General features: G+C 42.2%; 1 protein-coding gene across 2 annotated transcripts in view; it reads left to right on the top strand.

Moving 5' to 3' along the window:
• Positions 1 to 19,037, top strand: part of Sardh (Sarcosine dehydrogenase) — an 85,863-nt gene that overhangs the window by 27,295 nt on the left and 39,531 nt on the right. For both annotated transcript variants that reach the window (XM_089583270.1, XM_089583269.1), the window contains exons 12-16: positions 1,926 to 2,039; positions 2,173 to 2,311; positions 4,741 to 4,851; positions 10,144 to 10,291; positions 16,889 to 16,982. In XM_089583270.1, coding sequence (XP_089439396.1) covers positions 1,926 to 2,039; positions 2,173 to 2,311; positions 4,741 to 4,851; positions 10,144 to 10,291; positions 16,889 to 16,982 — 606 coding nt within the window. The remainder of the gene's footprint in view (positions 1 to 1,925; positions 2,040 to 2,172; positions 2,312 to 4,740; positions 4,852 to 10,143; positions 10,292 to 16,888; positions 16,983 to 19,037) is intronic.

Raw genomic sequence — 19,037 nt, 5'->3', positions numbered from 1 at the left:
CTGTAGGCACTTTACTTACAATCCAGTGGGCAGGTTGTGATGTCGTCACTGGGTCACGTGACCTGTGGGGCCCGCCTAGGTTGCTTCAAAGTTCAGTAGGCTTCATACAGAGGTCGCCGAAATCACTTTAGGACTTTAGTAGTGTCTGAAAAGTTCCCAAAGGAGCCGAAATCCACGTTATTTTAGGCAAATCGTTAAAATACGGCTATGTTTAAGGGGACTGATTGCAGTACATGCTGGAAGTCCCAAACAGACAGTATGAAGCAGTAGACCTGATGGAGTTGACAAGCTTTTTTCTTTTTTTCACTATAGTGCACGAGCTTGTTTGGTGTACTGTATTGATATGTTGGCATGAATAAGTACGGAGATGGGCAGAATGCACAGAAAGTGCGCAAATGAGCACTTGTCTTCTGCATTGTCGTGCAGCAGTGTTTTGTATAGCTTAGTCTGTAGCATACAGCCACAACTGAAATTGAGTTGAGCGCCTCTTTAGAGAGCCCTTACAACCCTCGTGAGTTCTTTCTCTTTGGTGGCAAATAGTTAACAAGTGAGAAATCTTAGTAATGGTAGTATTTTTGAAAACTGTAAGAAATGAATAGTAGTGTCATTCTTTGAGAGTATCATCTTTGCCTTTGCCATACTTTTTGTTTAAGAGCAGTATGTACAGTTGCCACCAAAAGTTTACAGGATGTGTGTGTGTGGGAAAAAATTTATTGTGGTGCTATCTTGCTACTTAGCCACTTGGTTTCGATACTAGCAGGTGGAGCATCCATGACCCTTCATACCTGCCGGCATTTCAGGCAATTGGCTTTCGTGTCTGCACCGAAATAATTTTGTTTTCGCACATCCGTATACCGTAAAATTTTGCTGCCAACTGCACATGTACACCAGTGTGAAATTATGTTCGTGCACCCTTTTCAAAGCTGGGCACTCATCCAGCAAATTGTCAATATGTTGAGTCGACTTGAGAGGGGGGAAAGAGAGAGAGAGATTTTAATGAATACAGGAGAGGTCTGCCTGGTTGTTAACCTGGCATGCTACTCCGGATGAGGGTGAAAAAGAGGGGGTAAAAGGAAGAAAGAAAAGGTGACAGGTGAAGTCAGCATACACAACACACACACACAAACACACAGGGGGTCATTAATGGGTGTCTATCAAATCCGTGTCCCTAAGAAGAAATAGTAATGCTTTTGCCCCACGCGTAGCCGAAGCTTCGCTGCAGTGTCCAAGGACATACTCCAGGCACAGGGGCAGTCCTGACAGAGTTCGAAAGGACTTAACAACGCCTTGCGATGATTATTGAAAATTTGGCAGTGGCAGACCAAGTGGCACAGAGGTAGGGATTCTTGATGCACCAATTTTATGAAGAAAGAATTTAGTGAAAGCAATGTCCAGGCAAAATCTGTGCAGGCAATTGCGATCACGTCTGTCTAAATTGCGGGGCATGCAGAAGTCACAAGTGGGTTTGATACGAAGGAGGGGTCTGTATTGAAGCTGTGGATCACACCCCTGAGAATGTTGTGTCCGCCAGGATTCAGTAGCCATCACTACGGGAAAAGGGATAGGGTAGAAGCGCGGAGGTGTCACCATGCGACGCTTTTGCTGCTCAGTCTGCATGATCGTTGGCTTGAATGTGTTTCACAAAAATATGAGGCATAGCATGCCGTATTTTTGTGAGCAGAAGACTCTATTCAGGTCCCTTTTAGTCATTTGCATGTTATTTAAATTTTTTTTGGCTCTGCATTGTCTGCTATAAGGCTTTTAAGTTCGGTCACATTTGTACTTGGTGCACTACTCTTAGCTGTCACACAGGACATGTAGAACACCGGTGGTACCAGCAAGACTCTGGACTTGAGGTTGGCGACTGTAGTGGTAATGTTTTACAGATGGAACCACAAGATTTATGCCACTGCTTTGTACTGCAGGTTCTTGCCTACGACTACTATGGAAGCTATGAAAATGTGAAGCACGTGAGCTACAACTATGCAGACAAGCTAAAACTGGACTACACATTTGACTTTCCAGGCCAACACGACATTGTAAGTGTTTGGTTTCCTGCAGCAATTGATCTCCTGAGCTTTCTGTGGTCAAAGGTTGCTGTTCTCACAAATCTTTACCCTTGACTTTGACTCAAATGTTAATTTTACTTTATTTTGCGCTTTGCATTTTTAGATAAAGGATGAGTGTCTGAGCTGTCGAAAAGATGCAGCCATTTTCAACATGTCCTACTTTGGAAAGTTCTACATCACTGGACCTGATGCTCAGGCTGCTGTGGACTTCATCTTCAGCAATAACATGCAAAAGCCAGAAGGTGGGATTACCATTTTGTTCATTCGGTGGCAGAGCATGCAAAGATGACTCTTTCAGTGCAGTACACATGTTACAGGAATCCACAGCCTGCTAAATGTGTTTGTGAAATGCAACATTGATTGTCTATGTTGGCAGGTATGTGTAGTACAAATTTCCTGTCTCTGGTGGGATTCAAGCTCATGAAATTTTATTGGCTATACCTTAATGGGCCCCTGACTCCTCTTTTAGAGCGCAGCTCGTAGGCAAATGTTCCTGGCTTGCACGTCGTCGTCGGCATAACAGGCAGAGCTATAACAAAGCGAAGAGCACGGTGAAGGCTGAAAGTAGGGTGATAATGAAGAGAGGGCGAGAGTGAAAAGGCGGTGGAAGAGAGGAAGGCAGAAGTGTAAGGTGGAAAGTGGAGGAGGAGGAGGGAATGGTGTGGACAGGCAAATGGGGTCGCACTCAGTTTGTGCCGCCTGTTGTGTAATGACTTCCTAAATGCACTTACAGATAGCCATCATGCTTAGAACGTTCACTGCAATCACCTGCCCAAAAACGACTGTGGTGGATGCAGTAGGAGGCCGTTTCAGGCAGCACACATTAGAGAGTTTGTGAAAAACGACTCACTACCTCGCCCAAGTAGAGCGATTCCTTGTGTAAAGATTGGGGGCCCCTTAATTGTTGCACAGGTGCGTGGCTGATTATGTTTGAATCAGCGGCCTTTGACCCCATGTCATGAGAGAATGGGTTTTTCGGTCTGTGGGTGGGGAGGGGTGAAAGTGGGAGAGTTGGAAAGACTGTGTGGGGTTGCTAGGGCTGACGAGCCCTCTCCCCACAGCGCGGGGACAAAGACCTGTCTCCTGCCCCTTCCTGCCTAGCCTCTGCTGCACTGCCAGAAAAAGTTTTCCTCCAGTGTACTCTGACGTACTGAATATTTTATTTTTCTTGGTTTGGAAAATTCAGGCAATATTCACCTGTGTGCCTTTTTTCTTAGTGTGAGTACATTTACCTGTTATAGGAGTGAAAATTTTTTTCAGGTAAATGCTTCCAGCCAGATGTTTTTATTTTTGAAACTGATCTGTGAAGCATTGCGTTCCAGCAATGGAAGATCAATTCACGTTGAAACAAAACATAAACTTCCTCTGACCTTTATTTCAAGCTATTATTTCTCAAAAGTTGACAAAAATTCTCTTGTTACCAGGTCTCTCTGCTGCTTAATGGATTTAGGGATTGTTTCTTCTAGGGATTTTCTGCCTTTAATAGTGACATTCATATTATTTTACAGACTTTTAACTAGTTTTTGAAGTATCACTTAAGCAGACAAGACTAACAGTGTGTGCAGTGTCAAAGATTGGAATTCAGAATGTCTATAGTCGAATACAAGTCAAGAACGCAGAGGCAAGTACCCCTCGAAGGAAGCCCTCCAGCAAACACCGTCCATCGGTTGTCAGGGTATTGAGGTTGATCCCATTTCACAGAGGCACCTGCCGTCCACCAGCCCAGCTGACACCATTGCCTGTAGAGCCTCCTTTGAGGGGAATTCGCTGCTGCGTTCTTGAGGTGTATCCAGCTAGAAACAGATTTTTCACAGTGGTCTGAAAATGAGGGAAATTGGCCTGTGGCCTGTGCCTGGTATATTTTATTTGATGTTACAGTCAAAAGTGGCACCACTGAGATTTAGATGCCTATAAGTATCATTAGGGGACATGTAGCATGCATGACTGATTTGGCCAGATACATTTAAAAAATGCGTGGGAAAAATAACCAACAAACTTCCTGTTACCTTCTTTGGTTTTTTATTGTTTTGTTTTTTACTGCTGCTGCTGCTGCTGCTGGTGTGCAAATCCTTCTGTTATCTTCAGATGAGGTCTCGTTGAAAGAAAGTGCACACGTATCCTAGAGTTGATAGAGTTCAGAGATTTAGACTTCAGATAGCAAGTGTATGTTTAACTCCTCTCCTCTTCTTCTTCTTCTCCCTTTCTTTCTTTCAGGCTGGTTGCACGTGAGTAGGCTACCTCAAAAGTTTGCATTTTGGTTACCTCACTTATTGCATGAAATGCCAAACAGTTTTCAAGCAGCTAATGTTGTGGATTATACTTGAGCAGTAAGATGACCTAGGCATGCACTGAGCGGTGTTCCAGTGTACATATTTCACAACTGTGAGGCAAAATGCTCGAGTACCTGGTCTTTAATGTTGGTGACACACTTGTGATCTGAGAGCTAGACCTGGCTGGCCATCTGTGCATCTGTTTTATAGGCTGTTGTAGCTTGTGTTAACTGTGCACTAGCCACGTATTTGAGTTTATTCGCATGAAATTACCCTTATGTCACCTGCAATTACGGCATTTGTTTTGCGCACTCGCTGTAACTGCTTAGCATTACTATGAGATCACTGACCGTGATGGCACACAGTAGATCAGGTTGGTTTATTTGGGTGATCTTCGACAGATTCCACCACATACACCTGCATGCTGAATTCCAGAGGCATGGTGGAAGCTGACCTTACAGTGAGTGCCATTGCCCCTGGAGCAGGCTCCCCCTGTGACCCCAGATTTGATGGTGAGTGCAGTGGCCAATGGGAATGTGAGCATTCTGCTGACTCATATCTAGTGAGGATGGGCTGTGCACAAACGCCTGACCCATGACTTGGTCATACTGTGTCAAATTTTGGGCAGCCAAAAGGTAGCACAAAGAGTGCAGTTGTTTAATGGTGCCATTTCATTTAAATTCTATGAGTTAAAGGGCATCATATAAATTCTTTCAGGAGCTTGATTGCCGTGTGACAGGCTTTGTTTTTTATTGGTGAACTGCTGATGAGGGATAGGTATTTATCGATGCTTCAGTTGTGAAAGTACTTCAGCTTGTAAGCGCCTGCCAATGACTGGTTCTGTCATGTGTGGGACTCGAGCTGGTTCCAGAACATCGATTGAATGAAATCCCAGTGAAGCTTCTTCCCTTTGAGTTTGGTTAGTTTGATCTAGTTTTATTAGATGCGTCATGCAAGATACATGACATCATTGAACAATGTGCAGGTCAGCTACGTTGAACATGGGATTTTGTAAGCTTGACAGTGTCTAGCATTGCCTGATACCTGCAGTTCCTTTCTCATTGTCATCTTCTACATCATGAGTTTTGGTCTGGCTGGCAAGGTCAGTGCACGTGCTCTCTTCAAGCTCTGAATGGTCAGTATGGCTGATCAGTCACCATTTAGTGTAGGTTTCATCTCCATCAGCTGTTTAATCTCATGGATGGGGATGATGAAAGCATTTACGGCACGAGGTTGATTGGTGAACCTGACAACTGCAGCTCAAGGGGTGTCAGAGTTCTGTCCAGGTTGGTTTATGGTGGAATATCAACAGTCTGATGTCTGGTAACTCAAGTGACTGGTTGGTTACTAGCCTGCTAGTTGATTTATGGCGAGGCATTAGGAATCTAATGTCTGACAGTAACGTGCCTCTCTGTCCTTTCGACAGCAGTGCCTTGGTTCTTGTAGGTTTACTGGCCCTCCTCAGTCGGCTCACTTTAATGATGGGGGTGGGGGTCTCATGGAAATGGCCATAATAGTGAGTTGCTGAACTCTATGAATGGAAGGTGATAGATGACGGTGCATTTATCGAATTGTGAGTAAAAGGTGCAACCCAGAGAAAAGGCATGCTACTCCTTGCCTACTCCTACTCCGTGTAATTTCCTACTTGTAAATTTTTTGTGTCCAGGTAGCTTGCAGGAAGCATTTGTGGTGTCAATGTTATACAGTGTTAACAGCCTGCCATGGTGGGTTAATTAATGGCAATGGCATTCAGCACCTGAGCCTGAGGTGCCAGTTTGAGTCCTGGTTGCATTGGCTGCATTTCAGTGCATGTGAAATGCGAGAATGCCTATGTGCTGTGTGGTGTGAGTGTACTGCAAAGATCCTCAGGGGATCGAAATTAATCTTAAGCTCTCCACTATGGTGTCTCTCAGAGTCCTCGCAGAGTGTTGGGCTGATAAACCCTTCGTCCCATACCACGCGTATGTTTTGATAGAGTGTGGGCTTTGTCAGGCGAGGCCATTGATGATTAGGTCAAGTGGTGGCACCAATTTGCAAAGCTTGAGCGAAACTGGTGTTCGTTGAGAAATGTAGGCCGCTGTCAACTGAGCAAGGCTTGAGATGTTTGATCATTAGGCTGCTTGGCATCTCACTGTCATGTACACTGTGCTCTGTTAATGAACCATGCTACCAGCATATGAACTCACTAGTAAGCGAGTGTAAAAGAAAAGCATTGTGCATGTCAGAAAAGCAAAGAAAACTGCCAGATGCCTTTGTTGTGAGAGCCACTAGGTTGCAGTTGTTCCCTTTCAATGTGGTCGCATTGGAATTGCTGTACTAGCTCAGGTAATCGTCTCTCCACCACTGACATTTTTTAAAGCACATAATTAATTTTAGCATAAAGGGCTACAGTGAATGACGCTAATAAATTGCTGCAGGGTAAGTCTTGCAGAAGAATGTCTGATATTAAAAGGGAAAATTTTGGCTGTCATTGGTTTGGCAGCCTGATTTAGAATGCCTACTTGTAAACATAAATACACCCGAAAACAGAAGATTTGACAGCCGTCGCCATAGCTCAGAGGCAGAGCACCGGACGCGTAATTCGGAGGTCGTGGGTTCGGATCCCACCGGCGGCATGTGGTTGTTTTTTCTTCTGCTTTTGTAATCAATTAGCTTTAAGCGATAACATATTCAGTAATATTCTAAATTGATCAACACCACAAAATAAATAAATTTAAAAAAAAATCCCCTGTGCCCCTTGGTTTCTGTGGCTGTTGGCTTCTTTCATGTCTATACTATGGTGGCTTTGATTTACTTGTCCTCACTAGTGCTTATCTTTCTTGGAGAATGCACCTGCAAGTTTGGGAGACGAGAGTCTTGCCTGTTGCAAACAGCGGAGTTTCATTAAAAGCATGGTTGACGTGCGTCAGTTCACAACTGGTTAATGTATTTGTTCTTTCAGTTTCACAATCTTCAAGAGTCCTAACATGTGTTCATCTCTTTTTACAGAGGAAGAAGCATGTTATTTTGAACCTAGAATGCCAGACATAACACAATTTGAACTAGAGAGAATTACTGGCTAGTACAACCTTTGTCCGTAAAGTTCCGAGACTGAGTCCATTAAAAAAAATGCATTTAACATTGAAATCATTTGTGCAGCACCCCTTCGAAACAGTCTCCCTTGCAGTCTATACACAGCTTCCAACGCTTCTTGAGGTCTTGGAAACAGTTGGAAAACGCTTCTTTTGGCAGGGCTGTCAGCTCCTTTGTTGTGGCGTCTTGAATGGCCTCCACGCTCTCTTCACACGAGGAAACAGGAAAAAATTGCATGGGGAAAGGTCAGGCGAGTATGGTGGATGTGGAAGTACAGTAATGCTGTGCTTGGCGAGAAATTCTGTCACACTGAGAGCAGTGTGCGACCTTGTGTTATTGTGGAGAAGGCTCCATTATCCAGATGCCCATAAGTTGGGGTGACGGCGTTGCAGTGCATCACACGTATGTTGGAGCACACGGATATAAAACTCCTAATTCACTGTCTGCCCTTGTGGGATGAACTCGTGATGTATGACACCTCTGGCATCGAAAAAAATTATCAGCATCGTCTGTTTTGGTCTTCTGTCGCCACACCTTTCCCAACGCCGGAGAGCTTGCGGACTGCCATTCAGTGCTCTGCCTCTTTGTTTGAGGATTGTATTGAAAACACCACATTTCGTCATCAGCAATGATGCTGTCGATGAATGCAGTATCCTTCTCTGCCTTGGAGAGGAAATCAGCACTCACTGGTGCCCGCTCACTGGTCCTTCTGGTCTTGTGTGAGGGAGTGCGGCACAAGCTTTCGTTTCCCCCAGTTTTGTTGTCTTGCTAATGCCGAAAGCATCTGATAGCATGTGGACTGTAATGGTGCGGTCTTGCTGTACGATTTCCCTGATCCGGGCCACATTGTTTTCATTCCGTGAGGTTGAAGGGCGCCCCTGCCTTGTGTCGTCTTCCACCGACGTTCTCCCCAAAACGAACCTCTAGTGCCACTCGGGAGGGGGGGGGGGGCCTGGTCTTTAAAACAAAATTTTCATTAATGAAGTCGCAATTATGCAGTCTTCAGGGAACATGTATTTTTGTGTGGTGATTCTGAATGTGTCATTTAATTTCATGTAAAACAAGTCCTTCTCCACTTATGCAGTAGGTTATGCAAGTATTTTGGAGAGAGAATTTACAACTGTTTGCTGCAGGTAACTTGCTGAAATGTGTGCCATTGGTTTGCCTTGACATCAAGGGATGCAGTAAGGGCAAAATTACCATCCTGTCTGTCATAGAAGTTGAGTTACAGGGTTTTGAAGTGACCACTTCAGAAATGGGTAGAAAAGTTTTCATCTCTCTTTCTTGAGTGGCACCTTAGAAAAATTATCATCCTAAGTTCTATGATAAGCAGGATGATAATTTTACCCTTATTGCATTCATTGATGCCATGAAAAAGCAATGCCATGCATTTAAGCAAGTTCCTTGCAGCGAAATTTTTAAAAGCTCTCTCCAAAAAACTACTTAACATATTGCATAAGCACTTCAGGACTTGGTTTACATGAAATTAAATCATATATTAAGAATTAGTACAAAAAAAAATACATGTTAAGATTGCATAGCTGTGACTTCATTAATAAACATTTTTTTTAAAGACCAGGGTCCCCCCCTTAAGGAAGGATAAAAAAAAAGTTCTTTCGCATAGTGGCTGCTTGAAGTGGGTGGTCGACCATCTTGTTTTCATCAAGTGTGGTTGTGGGAAAGCCCACTCGGGAATTTCGCGTGAGGTCGAAACCTAGCAGTGTCCATATGTGAGCAGTCTGCTCGATAAACGACGAAGAAGAAAGTGAAGAAGATGCCTTTGTACTGTTTTCCTGGCACTTTAAACTCGACCTTTGAATAATATGCCCTTACTGTGGGTTTGCCGACGTCAGATTTATGAAAGGCGGCGGTATTCAGTTGCTGCCGAATATCATTTCTCGAATCTAGCATGAAGCAAATAACAAATATATTCGATTTGTATTCGAAATTTCGAATATTTGCGCACCACTACATTATAGCTTATAATTTGCACTACTTTTTTTTGTAGATAGGGCCGCTGCCATGGTGGCTCAGTGTTATGGTGTTCGGCTGCTGACCTGAGAGACACGGGTTTGATCCCGGCTGCGGCAGTCACATTTCAATGAGGCAAAATGCTAGAGGCCCGTGTACTGAGCGATGTCAGTGTACTTTAAAGGACCCCAGGTGGTCAAAGTTATCCGGAGCCCTCCACTGCGGCGTCCTTCATAGCCTTGAGTTGCTTTGGGATTTTAGATGCCATTAACCAATCAGCTTTGTTTATAGATTCCATTTTTGCAGTGTTTGCCTTACGATTGAATACTGAATACATGATGGAAGCCAACAGTCACCGAAACCAAGGAGCATAGGGGATGTTTTCTTTTTTTAAAAAATTTGTGGTGTTCACTAATGGGAGACTAATTGAGTAATTATTTTAAACACAATGGATTACAGTGGAGAAGAAACAAAAAACCACATGCCACTGGTGGCATCCGAACGCATGACCTCTGAATAGTTGGTCATGAAACAAGAAACTACATTTTTATTGTAGCTGCTCCACGAAAACAAAGGTAACGAGGAGGAGGTAATGCTTCCTTTGTGCATTTAAATATTTTGTTTTATGGTCATATTTTTCTTGCAATCTTATCTCCTCGCTACGTATAGCTCTCATGTTTTTCAAATGTTTGTGAACGTGTGAAAGCGTGCGCATTGTAATATTGTGCGCTGATGAGAATTTTTTTTTTTTTCATTTTAAGGCCATGGTTTTTACGTAGGAGCTGCTGGTGCAAGTGCCAACCACTGCCTTGCTCACATTCGCAACGTTGTGCAAGATCAGAAGTTTAAAGTTTCCATTGCCGATGAGTCTGAAACGATGGGGATGCTCAGTATACAAGGTCCAAAAAGGTGGGTGTGCAGATTTTGTATTCCTGCCCATTTCTCCACTCTGCGCTTGTGGCTGACAGTTCACTGGTGCATTCCCTCTTGCTGTGCAGTTGCGTTGTCAGCAGTCTTGTCAGTCTTGTCTGTTAAAGCAAACAGGTGATCTCACCCCAAGTCATCCCTTGTGACATGGAAGGTTTTCCGGGTTTATGTCTCATGCTTATGCACATCTGCGAGGTATTGTTTGCGCGTCTTAGTAAGCATGGAGGTGTTCTTCCTTGGTCTTTTTTTTTACATCATGCAGTCTCGGTGGGGAATTTTATGTGGCCGAAAATGCCATGACTGTGCTGTAGCGTAAAGGACTGAAAGTGCCCAGAGAAGCTATGTGCTTGCATGTGATCATTCTTGAGACATGTATTTCGCATACCACTTAATGTTCTCTCTCATTTTATTTGCTGCACTTTGCAAAATCACAGCCTGTTTTCATAATACTGTGCTCTGTGGAAGCGAACCTTTTGCAAGAGCTTAGCATTGGCCTCTGGTTTATATGCGCTGTGACATAGCTAAAATAATTCTAGTGTTTTTCATGTCTGTAACAAGGCTGTATTAAGCCTTATAGGCTATCTTTTATTTTGGTCAACCCTATTCAACTAAGATGGATTTCTGTTAGCATCTTAATATTCTCTTGGTTGTTTGCTTCCATTTTTCTGTGCTGTCTTTTAATAATGCATTTAATTTTGTCATCTGCCAGCCCTTCTTAGACACTATATTTTGAAATTAGTTAATTACAGACAAAGAACAGCCTGTGTAAATGAATGGAAAGTGAGCACACACTAGCTTTGTCATCACCCGAGTTTTGTTTCAGTGCCATTTACAGAAGCCATTCAGTTTGCTCTGAGCAGCTTTTTGCCTTTATTGTGCATTATGCGAGGTGTGTCATGTAAGTTAAACCATGCTTAAGGGGGGACACTGGTATTTGAGACTGAAAAATGACAAAAAAAATCGATTTTCAAAAAATGACATTTATGGAACCTACAGATATTATTTTTCAACTGTACCAATTTTTTCCTTCAAGAAATCAGCATTTTGACCATAATATTAAATTCAAATCATCGTGTTGGCTGAATTTATGCAGGAGCAGACGATTTAAGGGGAGAAGGAGGTCTTAGAAAAAAAATTTTTGTTAATGAAGCCACAATAATGCAATCTTCAAGAAACATGTATTTTTGTGAGCTGATTCCAAATATTCAATTTAATTTTATGTAAAACAAGTCCTTGTGCCCTTATATAATATGTTATGTAACTTTTTGCCAAGAGCTCTCAATAAATTTCACAGCATGAAACTTGCTAGGACGCATGCCATTAGCTTGTCTTGATATCAAACTATGCAATAAGGGCAAAATTATTACCCTACCTATCATAGAAGCTGAGTTTCAGGGTTTTGAATTTGCCACTTCACAAACGAGAAGAAACTGATGATTTCAAAATCCTACAGCTCACCTTCTATAACTGGCAGGTTGATAATTTTACCCTTATTGCATAGCCTGATGTCAAGAGAGACCAATGGCATGCAATCTAACAAGTTCCCTGCAGCAGAATTTCTTTGAAACCCTCGGCAAAGGTTACACAACATACTGCAAAAGTGCACAAGGACTTGTTGTACATAAAATTAAATTACATATTTGGAATCAGCATGCTAAAAATGCATGTTCCCTGAAGATTTCGTGGTTGTGACTTCATTCATAAAAATTTATTTCTAAGACCCTCTTCCCCCCCTTAATGGAGCAAGGTAATTTCATTGTTGAAATCAGTATAAAAAACTGAGCAAAATTTTGGACATCCAGCTGTCTTAGTATGTCGATATCTCAACATCTATGTCTAATTGATTGCTAAGGGAAGCTGAAGGCACAGTGTGTGCAATAATCGAAAGCAGATTTGTTCAATCACGCTTCAAAATTTATAATTTTGCAAAGTTTATCGATGCATTACACTCACACCTTGAACATTGATATTCCAAAAGCTGTAAAATTACTAATGAGGATGAAATGGAAAAATAGTTTTGATTATTGCACTCTTTACTCACCATACTATGTAGCCATGGATTAAAAATGATTTTTTATTAAGCAGTTTTTTTTGTGCCAAAGTACTAATGAATGACTAATTAAAATGAATTATCTTGGGAACCGACTAACTTATGAGCAAGGTAATTTCATTGTTGAAATCAGCATAAAAAACTGAGCAAGGTGGCACAGTTTCATTAGGATTGGACTGAAAATAAGGAAAATAGGTCTAAGTCCAGTGTCCCCCCTTAAATGGGGTACTGTAAGAAAAAATAAGATAAATAATTTAGTGAAGTTACATTCCCATGACACTGTTAACCAAGGGTGCAGGCATTGTTTTTGTATGACAGCATTTATTGACCTTTTGTAAGCACACACCAGGCTGCATCTCTGCTTGCCATCTGGGAACATTCAGAGCACATGGCATCAATCCTCCTCTCTAGTGCCAGAGATTAGCCAGCTGGCAGGCAGTGTTCAGCTGACAGCCGCATGTAGTGTACTGTGAGCATAGAAGCCTCATGTCGCCACTGCCTTCTGCCAACCGGTCTCCTCTCCCCCATCCTCTCCACTTGTAGGGTAGAAGAGGGAGACGCAGGACCAAGAATGACTTGGCAAAAATTAAAAGTAGAAGCCGTTATGAATACAAATAAAATAAGAATAGAATCAGATAGAATAGAATCAGGATTGGAATACAATTGTAATTGGAATGTAATCACAATTGGAATAGATTGGCGAGTGAAAGAAAAATGCTCTTTCATTTTCCACACATCAGTCCAATTGATCACCCCTCAGTTCTCTTGGTGCTTGAGCATACAAAGTACAGCTGACAGCAGGAGCAGAGAGCAGGATACGAGTGGGATGTTTAGCCACATTTAAAGTACTGTCCTTGTGTATGGTACTATGAAAAGAAAAAAAGGAAACATGCTTTGTATCCTTGCTCTATCAGCAACAGACAGTGGGGATGAGTCATATTAGTCTGGTTTAGCGTATGCGCTGCTGGTGCCAAACAGAAAAAAAAAAAAAATCGAAGCTGGGCTAGTTAATGCGGATGCTATCGGTTTCCAGCAAAAATTTTTATGTAGGAAAACCTCACTCACAGCAATTTTCTAAATGAAGGTCAAGAAACGCACGGTGTGAGTAGGACTTCCCCCTCCAAGAATGACCCATAAGTCTGCCCTGCTAGATAGTTTTTAGTGCCCTAGCTTTCACTTGAGCTTAGAATCTTGACAATACAATTTTCATTTGACATCTCTTTAACGAACACAAGAAACAAGCTTCCTTCAGCACCTGAAGTACAAGCCATCCAAGCGGTGCAAGGTATAGCCAGACAGCACAGAATTCTACGACTTGCGTTCTCTGGATAGGAAAAAGCACTAGAAACTACACCCCCCTAATGACCAAGAGAGTACGACGCCGCCCTTTCACCCTGGCGCTCGACGCTCTTAAGCTTCAATATTGCGGCCTCATTATATGCACACAATCTTTGCGCCTGAGAACGGTGATCCTTGCCCGTTGACAACCTGAGGCCCACCGCCAACATGGGCAACTGAAATCATATGGGTGGTACTATATGACCATCTCACGCATACTGCAACACATCAGAACATACCAGCCGGTTGCTGAGCCGCATTTTTGTCCATGCCACCTCCCGCGCCTCGGACGAGTGATCAGTTCAGCAATCCGTGGTGTGGTAAAAAGAAACAAGTGCATTCCGTACAAATTAAACCAGCTGAATTCTGTTCACGGCCAGAATAGAAGCATGCCAGTATGACTGATTAGCTAACAATTTGAGGCTGTTTACCTCCCTTCTAAAATATGGGCAGAGTAGGCCCGCTAAAAGATGCAGATTGCTTTTGAAACCACCAGGTTCAGTTGTGTTTGTACTAAATTTGGGTCGCATTTTTTCTGCGTTCAAAAAGGAAATGTGTTATATTATATAAAAAAGCTAATGTGACCACCTGCTTGCGTAAAATGCGCAGCCAATAACTCCACTTCTGGTCTTGCCCTGCAGCCCGGCAGAAGTGAGATTTGGCCAATTTTGGTACAGCAATTTTGCGGCCTAGGGTTCGGTCCCCAGCGATGCTGAGTACTGGCCACTTTTTTCTGATGTGTTAGAACTTTCCCCTGGCCTGGTGCTCGGCTTCTCTGGGCTGAAATGCTTGGAGAGGTGGGACTTTTACCCACCTCATGCGGACCAGAAGCATGTTAGCCATAGCATTCCTTGGCCAAGCTGCCTTTGAACCATTAAAATAAAGTCATTGCCATCTTTTCCTCTGCACTGGAAGCTCATTAGTTCATTGGGTAGTAGCAATAAGTCATCACTGGAGAAGCCAAGCTATCACAAACTGTTGCTTCTGGTTTTAATTTGCCGCTTCATGTTAATTGACTTGCCCCAGTATGAAAGTTGCAGCCTTTGCCCAAGTCAGTGCCCTGTCACTACTGCAGGGCTACTGTGATTAGCAGAGATCAGAGTTTGTTACATTGGTGGCCATTTCAGAGTGGTATCAGTGTTCCATGGAAATGAGCAGTTTGTAGGTATTTTAAAATTTTACAGGGACAGCTACATCATGGATGATTTCCAATGTTGGTGCATCGTGGTTTGCAACATGCTAACTTCTTCATTAGCTTCTTACGTGCACGTGACCAAATGTAGATGCCCCCCACTCAAGTGAGGACTTTGTGATGTCAGACAAGCAGATGCCACTGACAACGTTTAGTGGAGCACTCAGTAAGAGAGCAGCCACTGTAAGTGCACTCACCACTAAAAAGAGAATACAAGGTGCAGTACCTTGCTGCATTTTGGAAAGCAGAGGCATGAGGGCAAACAGTGTGAACGGAAGGCAAAAGCAGAGAGATACAAGCATGATAACAGTGGTTCCATGTGTCCACTTAACCCCACAAGAGCACTACACTGCCTGCTCCTCTGACATTTTGTTTGTGATGCTTCTGTATGATCTTATCACGCTTGGTTAAAGTTAGAAGGATGCCCGGTTATCCAAGCCAGCAGCATGTTTGAATTGTGAGCTCAGTACTCTAATTAAACCTCAGAGGAACACCAGCCTTTCTGGCAAAGAAAAATGCTAGTTCACTGCAGCTTAGCATCACTTGTCTAAGCTTGCTTGACAGGCTGTAGATAGACAGCCGTCTCTGTGGTTCATCAAGGGTTACTTTTGGCTTTCAGTTTAGTATAGCAAAGGGACTGCACTAAAGCTAATGTGCTTTGGGCAGTTATTTTTTGTGTCTTTTAAAGGTTGATTTTTTTACTTTATTATTGAAATTCAGGTTCTTGAATGAACGTTTAATAATTTTGTTCTTAACTAATTAGCTAATCTGACCAAATGTGGAAAAGTACTCCTACATATCCAGAATGAATCTGGATCAAGCATAGGAAGTTTTGTCTGCACGAGGGCACCAGCTTTGTTCACAGCTGGGTTCAGGTTAAGGGGGGACCCTGGTCTTTGAAAAAATATTTTTATTAATGAAGTCACAGTTATGAAATTTCCAGGCCACATGTAGTTTTGTGCACTGATTCTGGATATGTCATTTAATTTCGTGTAAAACAATTCCTTGAGCACTTGTGCAATTTTTATGCAAGTATTTTGGGAAAAGTTTTGCAGAAAATTTGCTGCAGGAAACTTGCTCAAATGCATGCCATTGGATTCTCTTGACACCAAGGAATGCAATAAGGGTAAAATTATCATCCTGGCTATCATAGAACTTGAGTTATAGAGTTTTGAAGTTGTCGCTTCAGAAATGAGAAGAAAAGTGTGTACTCCTGTTTGTGAAGTGGCAGCTTTAGTACCCTGTAACTCAAGTTCTATGACAGCCAGGATGATAATTTTACCCTTATTGCATTCCTTGGTGTCCAGAGAGCCCAATGGCATGCATTTCAGCGAGTTTCCTGCAGCAAATTTTCTTATATGCTCTCTCCAAAAGACTTGCATAAAAATTGCACAAGTGCTCAAGGAATTGTTTTACACAAAATTAAATGACATATCTAAAATCAGCATACAAAAATACATGTGACCTGAAAATTTCATTACTATATCTAGATTAATAAAAAAATTTTTTCAAGACCAGGGTCCCCCCTTAAATTGCATTCTCACTTTCTTGCCCTTTTCACTTGGGCTAAGTGTGCAGCTTGTAAACCATTTTTTGGTGCAGAAAGGCATCTTGGTAGTGTTTCGGCATTTTGTGGTACGTCTTTTTATTGCTGTTTTATGGGGACCTTTCCAGTTTTTTTCGCATGACATTCATGAAAAGTACAAAATGTCACAGAATGCGCCGCCGCGGTGGCTCAGTGGTTATGGTGCTCGGCTGCTGACCTGAAAGACGCGGGTTCGATCCCAGTCGTGGCGGCTGGAATTTCTTTGGAGGAGAAATTCTAGAGGCCCGTGTACTGTGCGATGTCAGTGCACGTTAAAGAACCCCAGGTGGTCGAAATTTCCGGAGCCCTCCACTACGGCGTCTCTCATAGCCTGAGTCACTTTGGGACGTTAAACCCCATAAAACCAAACCAAAATGTCACAGAATATCCTTTTTTTTTTCCTTTTTCTTTCAGCCGTGAACTCTTGCAACCACTGACTGATTCAGACCTTTCGGACACTTCATTCCCCTTCTCAACTAACAAAGTCATCACTTTTGCTGGACATAAGGCAAGAGCATTGCCCATGTTGCATGATATTTTTGTGTTTTTCATGCATGACAACTGACTTAAATGCAGTGGTGGGAATGCTACGCCTTATGTTCCCAACAGTCCCATTGCATCGAGTCTGCTAATGGTTGTAAAATGGGTGTTTGATTAAACTGTGCCAGAGTTGCACCTGAGTACAATTCTAGCCACCAATAACAACCAATGAGAGTGCCATGTATTGGGGCCTAGAGTTTGACGTGGAGGGCATTTTTTTGTTGTGCCTTATGGCATTCAAAGTGTGTCCACAAAGCATTGGGAATAAGATTGCCATGCCCTCTTGAACCTGCAACAAAAAATGTAGGGAAGGCACTTTGGCTGGTGTTCTAGGAGTATATCTTAAAACTTTCCCTGGTTGTGTTTGGTGCCCCCCATTGCTGAAATGACATGTGGTACCCCTCTGAAATACTTTGTTGTGGGAAAAATGCAAGCTACTTTTGTGTAATGGCATGTGGGAAATTCTGTGCACAAATGTATAATTGGATTTTTTGGTAAGTGAGCCAGATTTTATGGGTAGTGATTGCTTGAGATGGATGCCAAATGTTTGTGGAGATTCTGGCATAACAGACAGCCTGGTGATTACCGCACGACCTCATTGACTTACCCTATGAGGACTATTGTGAGCTAATTAAAGAATGAAATTGATGCTTGAGCGAGAAATTTTCTATAGAAAAACTGGAATATACCCCATGTCTCCAATGAAAGTCCAAGAAATGGCATTACACAAGTCGCAAAAACATTTCTTCTCGCTTGAGATTTAATGTATGTGTTGTGCAGTAACACTGAAAAAAAATTTTAGACAGAAGTAGTTGTAAAAACCATGCTCAAGCTTTTTTTTTCTAGTAAAATGACTGTTTATTGGTCCCAAAAAATATACAAAAGATCATAAGTGTACAGACGAGGGTCCCAAAGTCAAAGACTGTACCGGGACCCTCGATACATCAATAATACAAGAAATAAATACAGCATAGTTAGCGGATAACTATAAAATATAGAAAATAGCAAATCAATACTTCCGCACAGAAACAGAGTCAAAAAGCACAATAACGCAGGTAATATACTTAAAAGGAGAATAAAACATCAGCATTCCAACAAAAATACCTTGAGTTATTCTTGAATGCAGGCAAGGAAATTGATGTTTTTAGAGTGGGTGGCAATGTATTCCAAAATGAAATTGCTTGAAAAGACGACGTCGTTTTACCATAATTGGTATGGACTTTGGGGAGCAGAAAATTGTTTCTTGCTGCAAATCTGGTAGGGTTGTGATTGACCAGCAGGATGGGGTCTACAGACTGAAAATGTAGGGTGCCATGTAGTAACCTAAAGACATGATTCCAAGGTGATACTGGAAAAGCTGGTGGACTGGTAAAATATTGTGCTCATGCGCAATAATGAGCGAGCATTAGCAGAGAAAGGGCTATGGGCAATAATGCGGATGGCCTGGTTTTGTAAGTGTTGCAGAGACGATAAATGACAATGATAAGTATTTCCCCAGGCAATAATCCTATAAGTGATGGGACTATGTATGAAGGCATAATACAAAGATATGAGTATTTTGCATGGAAAATATGGACACGCCTTAATTAGCGCTCTGATGCCAAACATAGATCTTTTTTTTTTTGATGAGTGATATGGACGGGAAATTTAAGAGCTGAATCAAGAGTAACGCAAGCTTTTCTTGATAGTTGTCCAAATAGAAGTGTTTCCTTTTTTGGAAAAGTGGTTTTTCTTCTGTAGTTTATATTTCTTCTGTAACCACATTTCCTATTTCGAAACAAGAAAGCAACATAAGAAACAATCTTCAGTGGGTCACTGCAGCTCTGATTTAATGCTAGCAACTGGATCTCTGTCACCCTACAGCCCATTGCTTAACCTATCACTGATGAATTCCTGGAAAAAAATAAGACCAAAAAAAAGTTAAAGCTATAAATGTTATGACATCACATAACGCCTACTGAAGGAGCACAAGCAATTTTTTGCACCTACTGTACGTCGTTGTTCCTGTTAAAATTTATGAACT

Source organism: Amblyomma mixtum, chromosome 3 (assembly GCF_055824585.1).
Source record: "Amblyomma mixtum isolate Tamu chromosome 3, ASM5582458v1, whole genome shotgun sequence".
In the NCBI taxonomy this organism is placed as follows: Eukaryota; Metazoa; Arthropoda; class Arachnida; order Ixodida; family Ixodidae; genus Amblyomma; species Amblyomma mixtum.
The sequence above is the reverse complement of the archived record's forward strand: the minus strand, read 5'-3'. Positions and strand labels throughout refer to the sequence as shown.